This window comes from Nuphar pumila, chromosome 17 (genome assembly GCF_984573655.1).
Source record: "Nuphar pumila chromosome 17, dmNupPumi1.hap1.1, whole genome shotgun sequence".
Lineage (NCBI taxonomy): Eukaryota > Viridiplantae > Streptophyta > Magnoliopsida > Nymphaeales > Nymphaeaceae > Nuphar > Nuphar pumila.
The window spans coordinates 83,526,623-83,542,987 of NC_143265.1; the positions used below are offsets into that span (position 1 = coordinate 83,526,623).

At 38.2% G+C, this 16,365-nt stretch overlaps 1 protein-coding gene across 2 annotated transcripts; it reads right to left on the bottom strand.

Annotated features, from left to right (window-relative positions):
• Positions 1–6,609: 6,609 nt before the first annotated feature.
• Positions 6,610–11,153, bottom strand: LOC149812557 (uncharacterized). Of its 2 annotated transcripts, none has more exons than XM_089993419.1 (4): positions 10,410–11,153; positions 7,822–7,917; positions 7,154–7,269; positions 6,610–7,006 (listed from the first exon to the last, which is right to left on the bottom strand). In XM_089993419.1, exons 1-4 carry the CDS (start codon positions 11,043–11,045, stop codon positions 6,841–6,843), a joined length of 1,014 nt encoding a protein of 337 aa, XP_089849545.1. In that variant the 5' UTR covers positions 11,046–11,153; the 3' UTR covers positions 6,610–6,840. The 2 variants fall into 2 exon arrangements, with proteins under 2 accessions (XP_089849545.1, XP_089849546.1); XM_089993420.1 differs by having other exon boundaries at positions 6,618–7,006; positions 7,154–7,221.
• Between the last annotated feature and the right edge of the window lie 5,212 nt (positions 11,154–16,365).

Consider the following 16,365-nt stretch of genomic DNA (forward strand, 5'->3'; position numbering starts at 1 on the left):
TAATGGTTGTCAATTCTGTTATACATAAATGCTCTAAACATGTGGAGATTGACATATAATTTGTTCGAGACAAACTTGCCAGGTGAGAATTTATGGTCAAACATCTTCTGACTGTTGATCAGGTTGCAGATCTCTTGACCAAACCTCTTTCCCATGATCGCTTTGCTGCTCTCCGATCAAAGCTTCACGTCCATTCTGGCCAACTTTGCTTGAGGGGTGATGATAGCACACATGATAAAGCTCAAGAAGATCACGTTCAACCAGAATTGATTCAGTCCAAATCTCCTTCTGTTTTAAATATTTATAACAATAGGAAAGTTGCCTATATCATTCCTAATGTTAAGAGACCAGATCCACAAACACTACAAGAAATCTACGGATTAGCGACGGAAGTAATCCATCACCAATCCATCGTAAAACAGTTTAGCGACGAATAACTTTTATCGTAATTTCCTAGTCGCTAATTAGCGATGGAACATATTTGTCGCTACTTTCACCACTAATTTGTGACAGATTAGCGAACGCCATGATTTGTCATGAGGCCATCGCTAATCCATAGAGATTTGGTTTTACGATAGATACACATCTGTTGCTAATTCTGTCGCTATTGTAGCGACAGATTTGCGACAGATTGCAATCTGTCGCAAAACATCGGCCGATTCAGTTTTACAACAGATAAATACTCATCCCTAATCCATCACTAAATTAAAGGCCGATACTAATTAGCGATGAATATTATTCGTTGCTAAGCCGTCGCAAAAATTTAAAAAATTTAAAAAATTGTTTAAAATATAAATATCGAAATAAGTTCTTGTTATACAATTTATATATCCTGTATATAAAAAATAAAGTACGCATAAAAATACAAATACAAAGTAGGTGAAGCAAATTTAACACAAGTTATAAGTGAAACAAAATTAACAACCCAGTATAATCCTCGCCAAGTTCTAATTTGTTACAAGTGAACATATACAAAGAGTTTCGTTTGAAACAAATTCAACAGATGAAGCTAATTCTTGCCAAGATTCGGATCATCGTCCTCTTCATTGTCTCAATCTGTCCCTCCATCCATGCCTCCATCAGCTCCTCTACGCTGATCATCTCCAGCATCCTACAAGAGAACCGAAATATTAGTATTGATAAATAAAAAATAATAAAATAAATTATATACAATGCACCTAATCTAATACAATCAAAATAACATGGTTGAATGATACATAAACTAGCAATAAAGTGAAGGACATTAACTGAATTCATAGGTTGTCAAAAAATTTTCATAGTGATGAAATCATGCTTATATGTGTTCTAAGGTTGTCAAAAAACTTCTATAGTAATTCAATCATGCATATATGTGTTATAAGGCAGTAAAAAAAATTCATACTGATTCAATCATTTATATATCTGTTCTAATGAAGGCTGACTAAAACAATTCATAGTGATTCAATCATGCAATTATGTGTTCTAAGGTTGTCAAAAGAATGTCATAGTGATTCAAGCATGTGTATATGTGCTCTAAGGTTATCAAAAAAACTTTCATAGTGATTCAATCATAATATATGTGTTATAAGGCAGTAAAAAAACTTTCATAGTGATGAAATCATGCATACATGTGTTCTAATGTTAGCAATAAAAATTCATAGTGATTCAATCATGCATATATGTGTTTTAAGGCAATCACAATTTTTTATAGTGATTCAATCATGCATACATGTGTTCTAATGCTAGCAATAAAAATTCATAGTGTTTCAATCATTCATACCTGACGAGCACCAGAGCTCATGTTGAATGCAAACAAAGTTCTCCTATAAAAAAAAAATTGCATAACTCATTATGAACAACGTTGGAAATGACTTCATATAAAAAGTCACGCACTGTGTCCTTAACAAGTTGGCGGACACCATCTCAAGAATTAATAGAGTCAATCGGACGCTAGGAGTTGATGCTAGCGGGAGAATTCTGAGAGCCCTGACTGAAAGAGGCAACGACTGGTGTGGTGTTCATATTACTCTCAAACCCGAACATACAATCCTTTTTGGGTTCACCAGTTGCAGTCACCTATGATGCAGGATCAAAAGAAAGATGCTGAGTGGAGTCATCGCCGTATCTCTCTACCATCTGTTGCTTGTATGACTCCTACAAAGTAATTATTACAATATGAATTAATAATTAAGAATTACAATGTTTATGATAATGTAATTCATGGTAACTTGTATATTACAATGTTTATTAATACAATAAATGTATACCATTGTCGCTCTCGTCTTCTCTGATACGAACTCTCCCATGATCTTACATTTATGTGTTTCAATAAACACATCATTGTAAGACACAATGTCTCCTTTTTTGGCTTCCTGCATGGTTAAATGATAAAAAAATCAATTAGAAAGTATCAAAGAAATACTTATAAATTTGATAATATATATATATATATATATATATATATATATATATATTGATGAGTTACCATTTTCTTCTGGTGGCTCCCAAAAGTCCTACAACCACCTGTGTGTAGATGGGCATCGGGCATCTTCGCTCAGTTTTGTGCATCCTTTGTTGAGTGGTTTTGAAATTCATGACTCACCTACTTATCGCACATTGCATCCCAATAATCTATCCTGATAACAGAAGAGTCATGACCCTTCCAATGCAGTGGATCATCTATCCCACCAACTGCTTTTATTGTTGCGGTCTTCATATTGTGAAGCATGTCGACAAATCGACCGGCAGCCACCTTCTGCCATACTATCCTCGCAACCTGCTCCTCCTTCGTAGTCACAAAGCGATTTGAAGCCTACAAATAATTTCAGAAAGTTACTGCACATGACTATAACAAAAAATTAAATATGAAACACATTAGCTATGATAAACGATTGTATACCATGAATGATGATCATAATCTCTCCAACACCTCCTTCAGGTATTCTTTCCATTAAGCAACCGATCTTGGTAGATGCTGAAGTAGTGACTTCTTAATTTCTTGTATTATTTCTTGTGGCTCAAACCTCGCACTGCACATGAATTGGTATACATTAACAATCGACTATCGATACACACTATTTATAAGATAAGTATTAGACAAGTGACAATGTAATACTTACGATCGACTATCGATATACACTATTTGAATGAGTCATTGTGTGTTAGACTGAGAAGACTCTGTATCCGGTGTTGTCGCGTGATGTGTATGAGTAGCTGGTGTAAGTGGGTCATGTGCAAACAAAATATCCTCTACATAACAATGAGTTAGAAATTTACACAATGCATATATAAACTAATCAATTGTTCATTTATTTAAATGATATACCTATTGAAGCATTACGTGAAGACGAAGGCTGAGACTGTTTATCACTGAGCTGAGATCCTATACAGACGATTAACAAGTAACAATTTTTATATCAATATATAAGTAAAAATATAATGCATTTCTATATTAAAATATAACACAAAGACATCTACTTAATGATGTCCCAAGGCCTCCACTTGGTCCTCAACCACTGGGTGTTCGACCACTGTGACCTCCACGAACCATATTCTAACAAATAAAAATATTATTTGGATCAGTTACATAACTCTTGATCTTAGCATAAACATGACATATGCATAAAATGTAAAGATTTAATGGTTCTACATGAATCCTCATCACTTAGTATGTATTACAAGATGTATTTCACTAGCTCGAGTATGCTTCCTTATCACTTGTTTGAATTTCTGTATAGGTGATGTCTAACGCCATGAGGTTCTACAAATCGATTGTTCTTACATATCATGCAGGGGCACCTGATCCGACCGATGGGATCCACTATACTGATACTTTATATTGTAAATTCAATAAAACTGTCAACATCATTCATATATTCGAGCGACACCTTATTATCAACTATCATATGGTACATCCATTCACGGTTTGCGACCATTTTATCCTATGATGTTACAGATATTATCTTCACCAGTTAAAAGAGAATCATAATAATGCTATGATGAAGAAAATATCTAATTTATCATGCATTGATGGTAGATGTAATGATTTGATATATATATATATATATATATATATATATATATATATCACACACACACATATATATATATATGATGTCATTTAATCACAAGAACTATGATGCATGCATTAATAACTTAATATTTTCATATGCAAAACCATCATATCATATTTACATTCATCATAAGGATATTTAGAATGATGAAATCATATTCATCAATATGATACATTCATTTGAAGCATGTTTTCATGATACAATTTCACATGGAAGGCATAATCAAATTGAAAATAACTTCATGCAAGCATGAATACAGTCACATCAAACATGACAATATAACCACTCATTCATATCACAATAATGTCAAACATGTATCTATTGTAAACACACTCCAATATCCCGCTAATTACTACTATCAAGACTAGCATGAAATCCGAACTCTAAAAATAAAAACACTTTTATTTTCATACATTCAAATCACGCTGAGCATGATCTCCGAACTCTAGCAAAGCAGTCCTAGATATCCACAACTAAGTGAGTGTGTGAACAAAAAAATGTTACATCCAAGAAAGTAAATAATCTGTGATGCACCTGAATCACTTACTCACCACAGGTATTTACCCAATTTGCATGCTTTTGCCTTTGCATTTTTTTTATTTCTTTTTGTATGACATTTTTAGCCGCACGCAATGCTTGGTACTAAGCATCACACAATTAGCTCAGCTACACACCTGAAAAGCACAAATATACAAACAGGAACTTGGTTTCTCTAAATCAAACGGAAAACTGATCTCACAAATCAAAGGGAAACATGGACTCTATTTGGAGACAGAAAGGAGGCCAAGCACCTCGTGGCAAAAGCATAACGCATAGCCATGACGGTGCTGGGTACCAAAGCCAACCCCACTCATGCCCAAAGCATGCACAACAGGCCTGAAGCTCCCCCTACTAGCCGACACAACCGTCGAACGAGTGAGCAATCAAGCCGGGGGCACAGGCACGCTGCACGCGAGAGAGGGGCAGCGTAGGGAGCAGGGAGGGTCTTGCCCTCCTCTACTGCAATAGGGGGACAGAGAATACTGGCAAGGGCTTTAGCCCCTGCCGAACTGCCATGGTTGCCGACCTGATGGAATACTTGCAGGGGCTTCAGCCCCTACCGTGGCTGCCGAGAAAGACAGACAGGCAGGGCTTTAACCACTGTCGGTCGGCAGGAAAGAAAAAAGAGGATAAGAAGAAGAAGACATGCAAAGGGGAAAGAGGTTACTTGCGAAGGCGGCTGGCATCGCGGGTTACCCGGCAAGGGTAGCCGGTGAGAGCACACGAGGGAAGCAAGGAGGCAGCCAAGAGGGTTGCCTGCATCGATCCTGGTAAACAAAAGAAGAGGATGAAGGAGCAGAAAGCAATGGTGGTGGCATTGTCGCCTGGCGGCGGTGCTCACCGATGACGGCAGGTCAGGAAAGGCGACGAGAGGGAGAGTGCTCGGGGGTCGACGGCGGCACACGACGACGAGAGAGATGGAGTGAGGGAAGAAGGAGGAGGTGAAGGAAAGGGCGACGGGCGACGGACGACAGACGACGGGCAACAGGATAAAACAGAAAGGAAAAAGAAAGGGGCTCGCATTAGGGTTTTACGAGAAATTTAGCGACAGAAAAATTCTGTTGCAAACGCCGTCGCAAATTTGCGATGGAGTAGCGACAGAAAAATGTTGTCGCTCATCCATCACGAAGTTGCGACAGAGTTTGAGACAAAAATTTTTTGTCGCTAATCCGTCGCAAATTTGCAATGACGTTTGCAACGGAATTTTTCCGTCGCTAATTCTGCAACTAATTCCAATTTTAGGGATGAATAGTTTTCTCTCGCTAATCCATCACAACTTTACGATGGATTATTTTCATCGTAAATTTTCGTCGCTAAATAAATTTTTTTTTTAGTCAAAACAAGGATCTTGTACTTAGCAAGGTAGACACACATAACGTGTATAAAACATGTACTCAAGATCAAGAATGGAGAATAAAGAGAGACGCAGGTTGATAACCTATTTACAATGGGCGTAGGTCAACCTGTTTACAATGGACATAGGTCTACATTAAGACCGAACCACTATAAAACTTTGAGTTTTGTGTTTGTGTTCCTGGTTGCTCTCTAGCTTATTGCGTTTAACTTCATGTCGATGCTGCTAGTTGTACAAAATCAAGGCCGTTTTTTATTTAACAAAATAACACAGTTTTAGAACTTCACAGGTGGCAGCAAATAGTGATGCAGGAGCAGAGCGAAATGATTCCTTGTATCACCTGAGATTCATATTTTTAATTTAGGTATTTTCATTTTAGGCTGATGTAATAGATATTGAATCCAAGATGCAATTGATCTGTAATTCATTTTAGCATTTTAGTAGGACTAGGATTTGCTTTTTTTAGTTAGGTGTTTATCTTGATAGAAAACTTTAATCATCTATAATTTAAATCTCTCGTCTATATATATAGATGAGTGATGAAAGCAATAAATAGCAGAGAAGAGTTAGTTGGATTTTCGGAACTTGTTATTTTTATTTTATTGCAGTTATTTTATGTTTTACATTAATTTCTAAACATTTTTCTTTATTTATTATTATTTTCTGATTTTCTTACATCAATCGTAGGAACAGCCGTAGTTTGGTAGTTTTCTCATAAATCCGCGATGGGTTTACATCATGGAGCCACCTTATAACACCGTTATGCCAGCAAAATTTCTTTTCTCTATATCTAAAAATGAAGCAAAAAAAATGAAAAAAAATTATTCTGTCAAGGAGTGATTGATCATAACGTGTGACCATTCATGGCTTTTATTCATTCCGGCCTTTTACAAATTACAACCATCCACATTGATCTATAGTTTCTTCCGAAGCTCCTGCTGCTGCTGCTGCTGCTTCGAGGAAATGTTTCATAGTCGCATTGAAGACGCTTGGTTTCTCCAACTGTGGTACGTGAGAGGCGTTGTCAATAACTTCCAGCCTTACGTTCTCCCCGATAAGCCTGCATCCACACACACTATATTCTCAACAGGCAAAATAAAAGAGACGCCATATTGTGGCTACTGGATAGGTACATAGCTGTAAGATATCATTGAAGTGTGGCACCATTGCACAGATATAGATGATTTGGATAAAGCAGGTGTCTTACTTTTGAAGCTCGTATGCCTTCTCCAGCGGAAATACTTGGTCAAACTTTCCCCATATGATCAACACTTCCTGCATTATTGATATGAATTCTTTTAGGTCGCTATGCATTTCTTCCACCTACTACCCAAATGCAAACGCTCTATATATCTCAAAAAAGGCAAACCAACAAATAATGATTATAATTTGTAATTATTATGCAATGAAGGAAAACACTAGTATTATAGACCGACGAACTCTGACCCACCGAATGCCATGGGGCCATAAACTGTCATCAATTGGTCCTCAGATAAGGGGAACGGTTCATCCATGTGATGAATGAATGGCAGCCAGCCAGTACCCAAATACCATCTTATTTGCTTGTCTTGGAAATACTTGTTGGAGAGGTATTCCAAATATCAAGGGATAACTTGGAGGTTCCCAAATAATTTCTATTAAAGGATTCAGGCCCAAAATGTTAAGGGATAACTTGCTCTTTATGAAGGACTCGAAAATAAAGAAATGGGTGGATTGAGGGCAGCCTTCTCGGTTTCTGTGGTTCCTCCAAATCGTCTCTCCCAAACTACTACTGCGTGTGGATTTGGAAATACTTGAATCCCACAAACTAATTCACCATGATAAAAAATAATAGGTGAAAGGACTTGGCGACAAGGATTATGGAAGGAATTTTACCTGACGAAGCGGGGTAATATTACGCTGGCCATCTTTTCCGAGCGTGAGTCCTTTCAAAAGTTGCAGCTTTTCCTTCCTGCCTTCAGTAAAAAGCGTCTGTCCACCACCACCACCACCCATTTCCATTTCAAACATTGTCAGTAGCTCAAAAAGAGTAACACATTCAATGGCAAACCATCCTTGAAAGAGAAAGAGTCGGTAATATAAAAAATATGCGTAAACTGGTTATGATTTGACAGGCTCTCTGGTTTAGAATTTTCTTCCTCCACACATTGTTGACCAAAACTTGAGAACTACAGCACCCATATACGGACCGACCACCCGTACAAGCCTAGCCTCTGTGACTGGAGCTAGTCCAATTGGGCCGCGTCACTCGTTTTCTCTTGTTAGAAAAAAGTGCAACGCCGATGTACATTGGTACAAACAACTCCAACTAGTGACACTACTTGTTCTGTGTTGTTCATAATACATCAAACCAAGCCAAGAGAACAAAAACTGTGAACACCATGTTATAATTGGGCCTAACAGAGCAAACTTTGTGGGGGGCTCCAGTAATTAAAGCCATACTCATCAAGTGCTAAGTTACCCAAAAAACTTCAGCGGTCCCTCATCCTTTCAGAGAGTAGATTCAGTGATCAGCCGAGTAATTTGCAAAAGCAATCATTGAGTGAGTGCCACGCCACATCCATGCACCTTCAAAAGAAACTGGGTTCCCACACCTCGCCCCCCTTTTCAAAGAAAAGAAAAGGAACAAATACCTTGCAAAGTACTAGCCGGTATGAACACTGGATCCTCCATCGTGGTTCTTGGACACAAGTAGTGGGTGGGCAATGGGCCCGGCAGCAGCCCTGTGGGCCAAGCCTACCCTGCCCCAAGGCCACATATGCACCCACACAGCCATCCAATGGTCGGAATGAAAACAAAAGTTAGGCCATACAATAAGAAGGCGGACGGTAGCTAGCGCTGGATTCTAGTGGGTGGGTGGCATTAGTTTTATAGCCGCACATGTTATCCCCAAGCATATGATTTTTACCAGAGCAAGGGGCTTTTACCAAAAATACACATATCTGAATTTTACCAGAGCAAGGGTCTTAAAAGGAGTTGGCTACCTGCCAAAACTGAGTTCTTCCTCCCCAACCCACATACATTGGTAAAAACCACAGAGTCAAATTCATATGGGGAAGTAAGGCCTGGTTTGAGCTGGGGATGCACCAACTCCAGCCTTCTTCACTCTTCATCGTGGGCAGCAAATCAATAGTTAGTGTCAACACAACACTTGGAGACCTCCTTCACCAACCAAGTGCAAGACTCTCTCCCCTTTCTGTTTCCAACTACATTGCAAGTAGCAAAATGTGCGGCAACGTTCTTGCTCACTTTTTTTTTTTTATTTTATTATTAGAGCTAGGGTCGCTTTCTTTTTCTCTTCCTTTTAATAAAGGTTTTCTGCCTCTTCAGCCAAGAGGTATGACTACCGGACAAAAAGCAAAACCAATAAAGGAGAAATAGGGTCGGATATAATCTGGATCACGTAGATCCAAGTTTTGTACAGTAAGTTCGAATAAGTTTCAATATCCGAACTAGGCATGGACATGGTCGATGTAATAGAATTCATCACGGAACCAAATTCTATATGGCAGCACTGTATATGGTAAAAGGGTTAGAAACCGCAGTCCCAAATATCAAGGAAATTTATGAAAAATATAGCAATCTTTATTGCAAATTTTTAAAATGCAATCTATTTCAAAAAATATTTTTTTTCATACACATGATAAGAAGACATTTTTCCTGGTATTTTTTACTTATGAATAATTCATGATATTTTTCCCAAATTCTGTGAGATTTTCCCGTTGTGAGGTTTAGATCCATAATCATCCAGCAAACCTAAAACCATCATTCTCAAAATGTAAGAATGATTTGGAAAATCAAATAAGGTAGGGGATATTTTTGGGTATCATCCATAAAGTAGGGACGATATTCAGAAAAGGAAAAAAAAACTGCTTTTCAAACTAACTTGACAGCCAAATCTTTAACGAGATAAAAGTAGGGATGTGGATTTTATCCAAAATCTAACCGAATTCCATTTCATTTAATTGCATTTGGTAGGCCAAAACCATATCCAATTATAAACAGATAGGGATGTGGTTTTGATTTTTCGCTTCCGAATCCAACAAAAGTCTGAACTTGATGGTTTACATCTGGTATGAGCATTCACCATCCCAATTCAAACCTAAATCCAAATTTGAATCCGTTTAGCCAACATCCCATTGGTCGAATATGGTGTTGGCCACATCCGAACCGTTTACTTCCCTAGATAAAAGTATAAAAATGAGTTGGATTTGATTCAGATCTGAATGCAACTCCAACCCGAAAAGATTGATGCCAATCTGAGAAAGATCCGATCGTATTAAATTTAGCCCGAATGTGATCAGAATACAGCTTCGAATCATTTTTTCCAGTCCGTACGTAGTATCCGAAAAACCTGTACCGTATTCGGATCGTGTATAAGACTAAATCCGATGCATGTGCACCCCTAGAGTTTGAATGATGGGTAGGAGGAGGACGGGGTTGGGAAAAAGGAGGCGACTTACGTGGATGAAATCGTTGAGCACGAAGTTGGGCATCAGGAGGGAGGGCGGCCTTAAGAAGACGATCCGTAGCAACCACCGCAACCGGTCCGGCGTGGTCGGCAGCAGGATATCCGAGACGTCGTCCACGCCGGCCTTCCTCACCATCTCGTCGTCGTCGCCGGCCCTCCTGTTGACGGCCGAGCTCGCGATGACCACGCGCTCCACCGCCTCCGGGTACAGACGGGCCATGTGGTAGGCCACGAATCCCCCGTAGCTCGTCCCCGCGACGGAGAACCTCACCACGCCGAGCTTCCTCATCAGCCTCGCGACGGACTCCGCCTGGAACACCTCCGATCGCTCCGGTAACGCCGTCGTCGACTCGCCGAAGAAGACGAGGTCCGGGACGTAGAGGTCGAAGTGTGCGGAGAGGAAAGAGGCCTGGGGGTACCATTGCCAGACGGGCGGAGGGCCGAACCCGTGGAGGAGCACCAGGGCCGGCTTGGAGCTGGCACCGGCGGCTCTCTGCTTGGGGACCCAGCAGTGGAGGGTGGTCTCCTCGTCGACCTGGAAGGTCGCGGGTTCGAGCCCCGACGACACGAAGATCTTGCGGAGACGGCCGTCACCGAAGGCGGCGAGGCTGAAGCACGAACCAGCCATCGAACGTCGAACCCACCCGCGCCGAGCCCAGGACGGGACCTCCTTCGCACCTCTCTACTAGAGAGAACGGTTCAAGTTCAAGTGACCCCCTCCGTTTGAGCAACTATCTCATCTCGAGACTCGGTTGTTTTATAGTGACGTAAATGGATCGGGTTGGGTCGTGGTTGGTTTGCACCCGAATCCAAACCAGAGCTGATGCGATAATTTGAATCCCGATCCAAATTTCCTTCCGCAACATTACGATCCGCCAGGTAACAATCAGGGGCCTTCTGTCCATTTTGAGATTTTAGGCCACCGCCTCTAAATTTTGGAGTCCTGACACATGGCAGGTCTTCAAACTTTGGAGTCCACATAAGGTTAATAGGGTTTATTCATCTTGTCGATTGTGATCGGAAATCGCTTTCGGATGATCTGCGTTTTGTTGGATTTGGATACTCATCGGTAGGGTTGCTGTTTTCTTCCCCTGACATTTGGTGTTTTTTCCATCCCAAAGATGTGGTTTCTCGTGTGATGATCTGTGAAGGTCGAGTTTTGCGTCGCAATTGGCTTAGGCCTTGCGCGGTTATGGATGTGGAGAATTGTGGTTATCTCGCTTCTGCTCTTGGGTATATGCTGTTTTGTGTTTTTCATGGAAGTTTTATGCGTACTTGTGAGTATCATTGTTTTTTTTTTGTTGCCCTCTCATTGTTTGATGTTTTGATTCTTGTCATTTGGTTTCTTATTCTTTCTCGTCTCATTCCTGCAAAAAGCTTATACTTTGGCTATCTTTGCATCTATTATAGTTATTATTTTTTTTTGGAGAATTTTGCTTCTCATGCCAAACTCCTCTTGTTGTATCAGTATTCAGTTAGTGTCATAGGATCACAGGGCAACTGGGTAACTGTCATCGACAACTTACCTGGTTGATTACTTTTATTCATCAATTGGTAGTGTCATATGGAGTTAAACTTTCTATCTCCTTTTTTCCTTCAATCTTTTCTATCCTCCTTCTTTTGTGAGAATTTTGAGAGGTTAACGAGTATCATCAACTTGTATATTCTTAAATCTGCAGTTTTTTTTTTCTCCTTTCTTTTTTGAGTGCTAAGTGTTGGCTCAATTTCAGCTAAAATGAGCTGAAATGGGCTAAAATAATTTCCTAAACACTGAAAAGTGAATTTGAACTGAAACTGGAGCACTTGAACTCCTGGTGAGCTCGAGCTAGACTCAGAGGAATAGGATTGATTAGGAATGACTGACTCGGAGATAATTGACTTCGATTCGAGTGAGAAATGAGTTTCTTTCTAAGGAAATGAACCCATTTTGGCAGGAATGATCAGAAATGAACATGGTCTGCTCATTGTGAGCTCTAATGAGCTAGAGATGACTGACATTCTAACTGTTCTAAGCTTAAGAATGAGCTTGACCGACTCTAACTGACAGGGGTCTAAGATGACCTATGGGTAAAATGATAATTTTTCTAGTAAAAGGGGTAAAATGACACATAAACTGAGACAAACTTGGGGTTAGACTCATACACTGATCTACCAGGGTTGACATCTGCAAGAGGGAGGTGTTTGAGAATGGATGAGAAAAATTTGGGGTGTTAACAATTATGCTCTCAAGGGCCGCAACATATGGAATAGTCTTCATTTTCTGCTTCTCAATCTCATTTTGTGGACATTGATGGGAACTAAATTTATGACCTATAAAGATTGACACTTCACATGATGAGAAACTCAACATGTTAAACCTTTCTAAGATCTTAGCAATATAGGCTCTTTGTGATAAACCAAGCAGTCTTTTAGTTCTATCACGATGGATTTTAATGCCAATAACACATGATGCATTCCCCATATCTTTCATATCGAAATGATTAGAAAGAAAGTTCTTAGTCTCACTTAGAAGACTCAAATCATTTGTAGCAAATAATATATCATCCACAAATAGAATAAAAAAAATAAACTTGCTCTCACTGACCTTTAGGTATATACATTGATCAACAATGTTCTCACTAAACCCAAAGGACAAAACGACTTCATTAAATTTTAAGTACCACTGACAGGAAGTCTGTTTAAGCCCATATATGGATTTCTTTAATTTGCATACTAATTTTTCATTTTCTTTCATTTCAAAACCTTCAAGTTGCATCATGTATACTTCTTCATGTAGATCCTCATTCAGAAAGATTGTTTTTACATCCATTTGATGTAACTCTAAATCATAGTAAGTCACTAATGCCATGATAATTCTAAATGAATCCTTTCGAGAAACAGGAGAAAATGTTTCTCTATAATCGATGCCTTCCTTTTGAGTGAATCATTTTGCTACAAGTCTGGCCTTGTACCTTTCTATATTACCTTTGGGATCACATTTGGTCTTGAAAATCTATTTACAACCAACTGATTTATATCTCTTAGGTAATGTAATAAGTTCACAGACTTCATTCTTTTGCATGAATTCAATCTTCTCATTCATGACATTAAACCATAAATCATATTTTTCACTTTTAGTGGCTTCTATGAATGAGAATGGATCATTATCAGTACCAATATCATAATCACACTCTTGTAAATATATAATATAGTCATCTAAAATAGCAGGCCTCCTAACCCTTTGAGACCTTCTAGGTGCAGGAGTATGGACTATATTATCAGTATCATTATGCATGTTATTTTGCAGTGGTACATGATCAACATCAACCTCTATAGTCGGTAATGTGATATGGTCTGACTGTTGATCTATCATATCATGATCAATGGGTTCAGACCTCACATCTGTCATAGAGGTAGTAGGTAAAGGATCCCTAACTTCCTCAAATTCCACATTGCGTGGAATACTACACATACTCTCAATATTTTTATCATTCTCAATAAACTGAGCAGTGTTAGTTTCAACAATCTTAATGGTGTGTGATGGACTATAAAATCTATATCCTTTTGACCATTCTGGATACTCAATAAAATAACAAGTAATAGTTCTTGGGTCCAATTTCTTTTCTTGTGGATTATATAATCTAGCATCTGCTTGACAACCCCAAATATGCATATGCCTTAAGCTGGGTCTCCTTCCTGTCTATAACTCAAAAGGAGTTTTGGTAACAGCCTTACTAGGAACTCAGTTTAGGATATACATAGCAGTTTTTAAGGCTTCATTCCAAAAATTTAAGGGTAAAGATGAATTGCTCATCATACTCCTCACCATGTCCATGAGAGTACGATTTTGCCTTTCAGCCACACCATTTTGTTGAGGTTTTCCTGGCATAGTGTATTGAGGTTCTATGCCCTTCTCTTTAAGGAATCTAGCAAAAGGTTCAGGAGTAAGACCCAATTGACCATGTCTACCATAATATTCTTCACCCCTGTCAGATCTCACAATTTTGATTTTCTTATTCAATTTATTTTCTACCAAGTCTTTGTAAATTTTAGACATTTTCAAAGACTCATATTTTTCATGCAATAAGAAAATAAAACCATAACGTGAGAAATCATCAATGAATGTGATAAAGTATTGTTCTCCACTTATACATTGTGAAAATGGACCACAAATGTTAGTGTGAACCAATTCTAAGAGTTCTTCACGTCTACAACCTTGTTTATTCTAGGCCTTGGTTTGTTTTCCTTTTATACAATCGATGCAAGTGTCAAAATTAGTGAAATCAAGATTATGTAATATTCCATCTTTCACCAATCTTAACATTCTTGCTTTTGATATGTGACCCAATCTTTTATGCCATAGCATAGAGGAACTTTCATCAATCAAGCAACGCTTAACACCAATATTCACATTCAAAGTAGAAACATTATTGGAGAATGAGCAATCTGCATTTAATTTATAAAGACCATCACATAAAGTTCCAGTACCTACTAAAACAGAATTCTTAAACAAACTAAACTTTAAGTTCCCAAAATTGACTGAATAACCCATTGCATCAAGTTTTGATAAGGAAATCAAATTCCTAGATACTGATGGAACATAAAAAATGTTATAAAGATCTAAATAATATCCAGTATCAAGATAAAGCCTACAAGTCTCTATAGCCTTGACTTTAGATTTTGTCAGATTGCCCATTAAGATGGAGGATTTACTCTCATTTGGTTTTTTGTTGGAAAGGAATGCCTGCAAAGAATTTGTAACATGAATAGCAGCACCAGGATCAATCCACCAAGAATTAGAGGATACATTCATAAAATTGGTTTCAAAATAAACACATAAATGAGAATTACCTCTTTTCTCAAACCAATTTTTTGCGCTTTAGACAGTCTACCTTAAAGTGTCCCTTCTTATGATAGAAGTGACACCTATCATCAAGCTTTCTTTCCTCTTGACCTTTCTTTGGTTGGAATTTCTTTCCTTTTCCTTTTCCTTTTCCTTTTTGAGACTTATAGTGCTTTGATGATGAAGCTAAACTGAAAACCAGTGATCCTTCATGTTTCAATCTCTCTTCCTCTTGCACACACATGGATATCAATTCATTCAATGTACATGTTTCCTTATGTGTGTTATAAGATATTTTAAACAGTGAAAACTGTGATGGAAGAGAGTTGAGTACAAACATAACCAGAAAAGATTCAGAGATTGTCATCCCCAATGCTTTAAGTTTCCCAGCTATGTCAGACATTTCCATAATGTGCTTTCGCACTCCACTGATACCATCATATTTCATGGAGGTCAATTTATTAGTGAGCATTCCTGCCATTGTTTTGTCTGATCTACTAAACTGTTGTTTAATGGAATCAAGATATTCTTTAGCATTCTCATTATCATGAACAAAATCCTTGATATTCTTTGCTATCGAACTCTTGATTATCATTAAGGACAATCTATTAGAACGCTCCCACCTTTTAAAGTTGACATTTTCTTCATCTGTATTGTTATCAGTAGTGTCATTAGGTTTTTTAGTTCGTAGAGCTAAATCAAGATCTAAAAAACCCAATGTGATGAGAAGCTGCTCATGCCAATCATTATAATTTGATTCGTTCAATGCAGAAACATGAGATAAATGAGAATGCAGGGAAGTCAGAGTCATAGCTGAACAATCAAAGTTAAGCTCATATTACTATCATGATGCAGATAAATCATTATGTGCAATTCCAATAATCATTAATACAATCACAACTAATTATTCATAATTACATGAATATAAATTACGAACAATGTTAATAACGCTATGATAATGTCATTAATATTTAATAACCAATCTAAATACTTAAAGGCGAAGATATCTCTCCTTTGGGATAAGATTCTGCGTTAAGTATTTTTCAATCGATTATTAAATTTCAAGTGATACATCAAATTATAGTTACCTTTGGGCAAAACTAAAATTCAACACACTCTAATGCAA

Coding starts and splice junctions, on each gene's coding strand:
- LOC149812557 (XM_089993419.1), bottom strand. CDS start 11,045: ATGGCTGGTTCGTGCTTCAGCCTCGCCGCCTTCGGTGACGGCCGTCTC. Junction 7,918..10,409: donor TGCTCAACGATTTCATCCAC/GTAAGTCGCCTC, acceptor GGTGGTGGACAG/ACGCTTTTTACTGAAGGCAG. Junction 7,270..7,821: donor ATATTACCCCGCTTCGTCAG/GTAAAATTCCTT, acceptor TTTGGGTAGTAG/GTGGAAGAAATGCATAGCGA.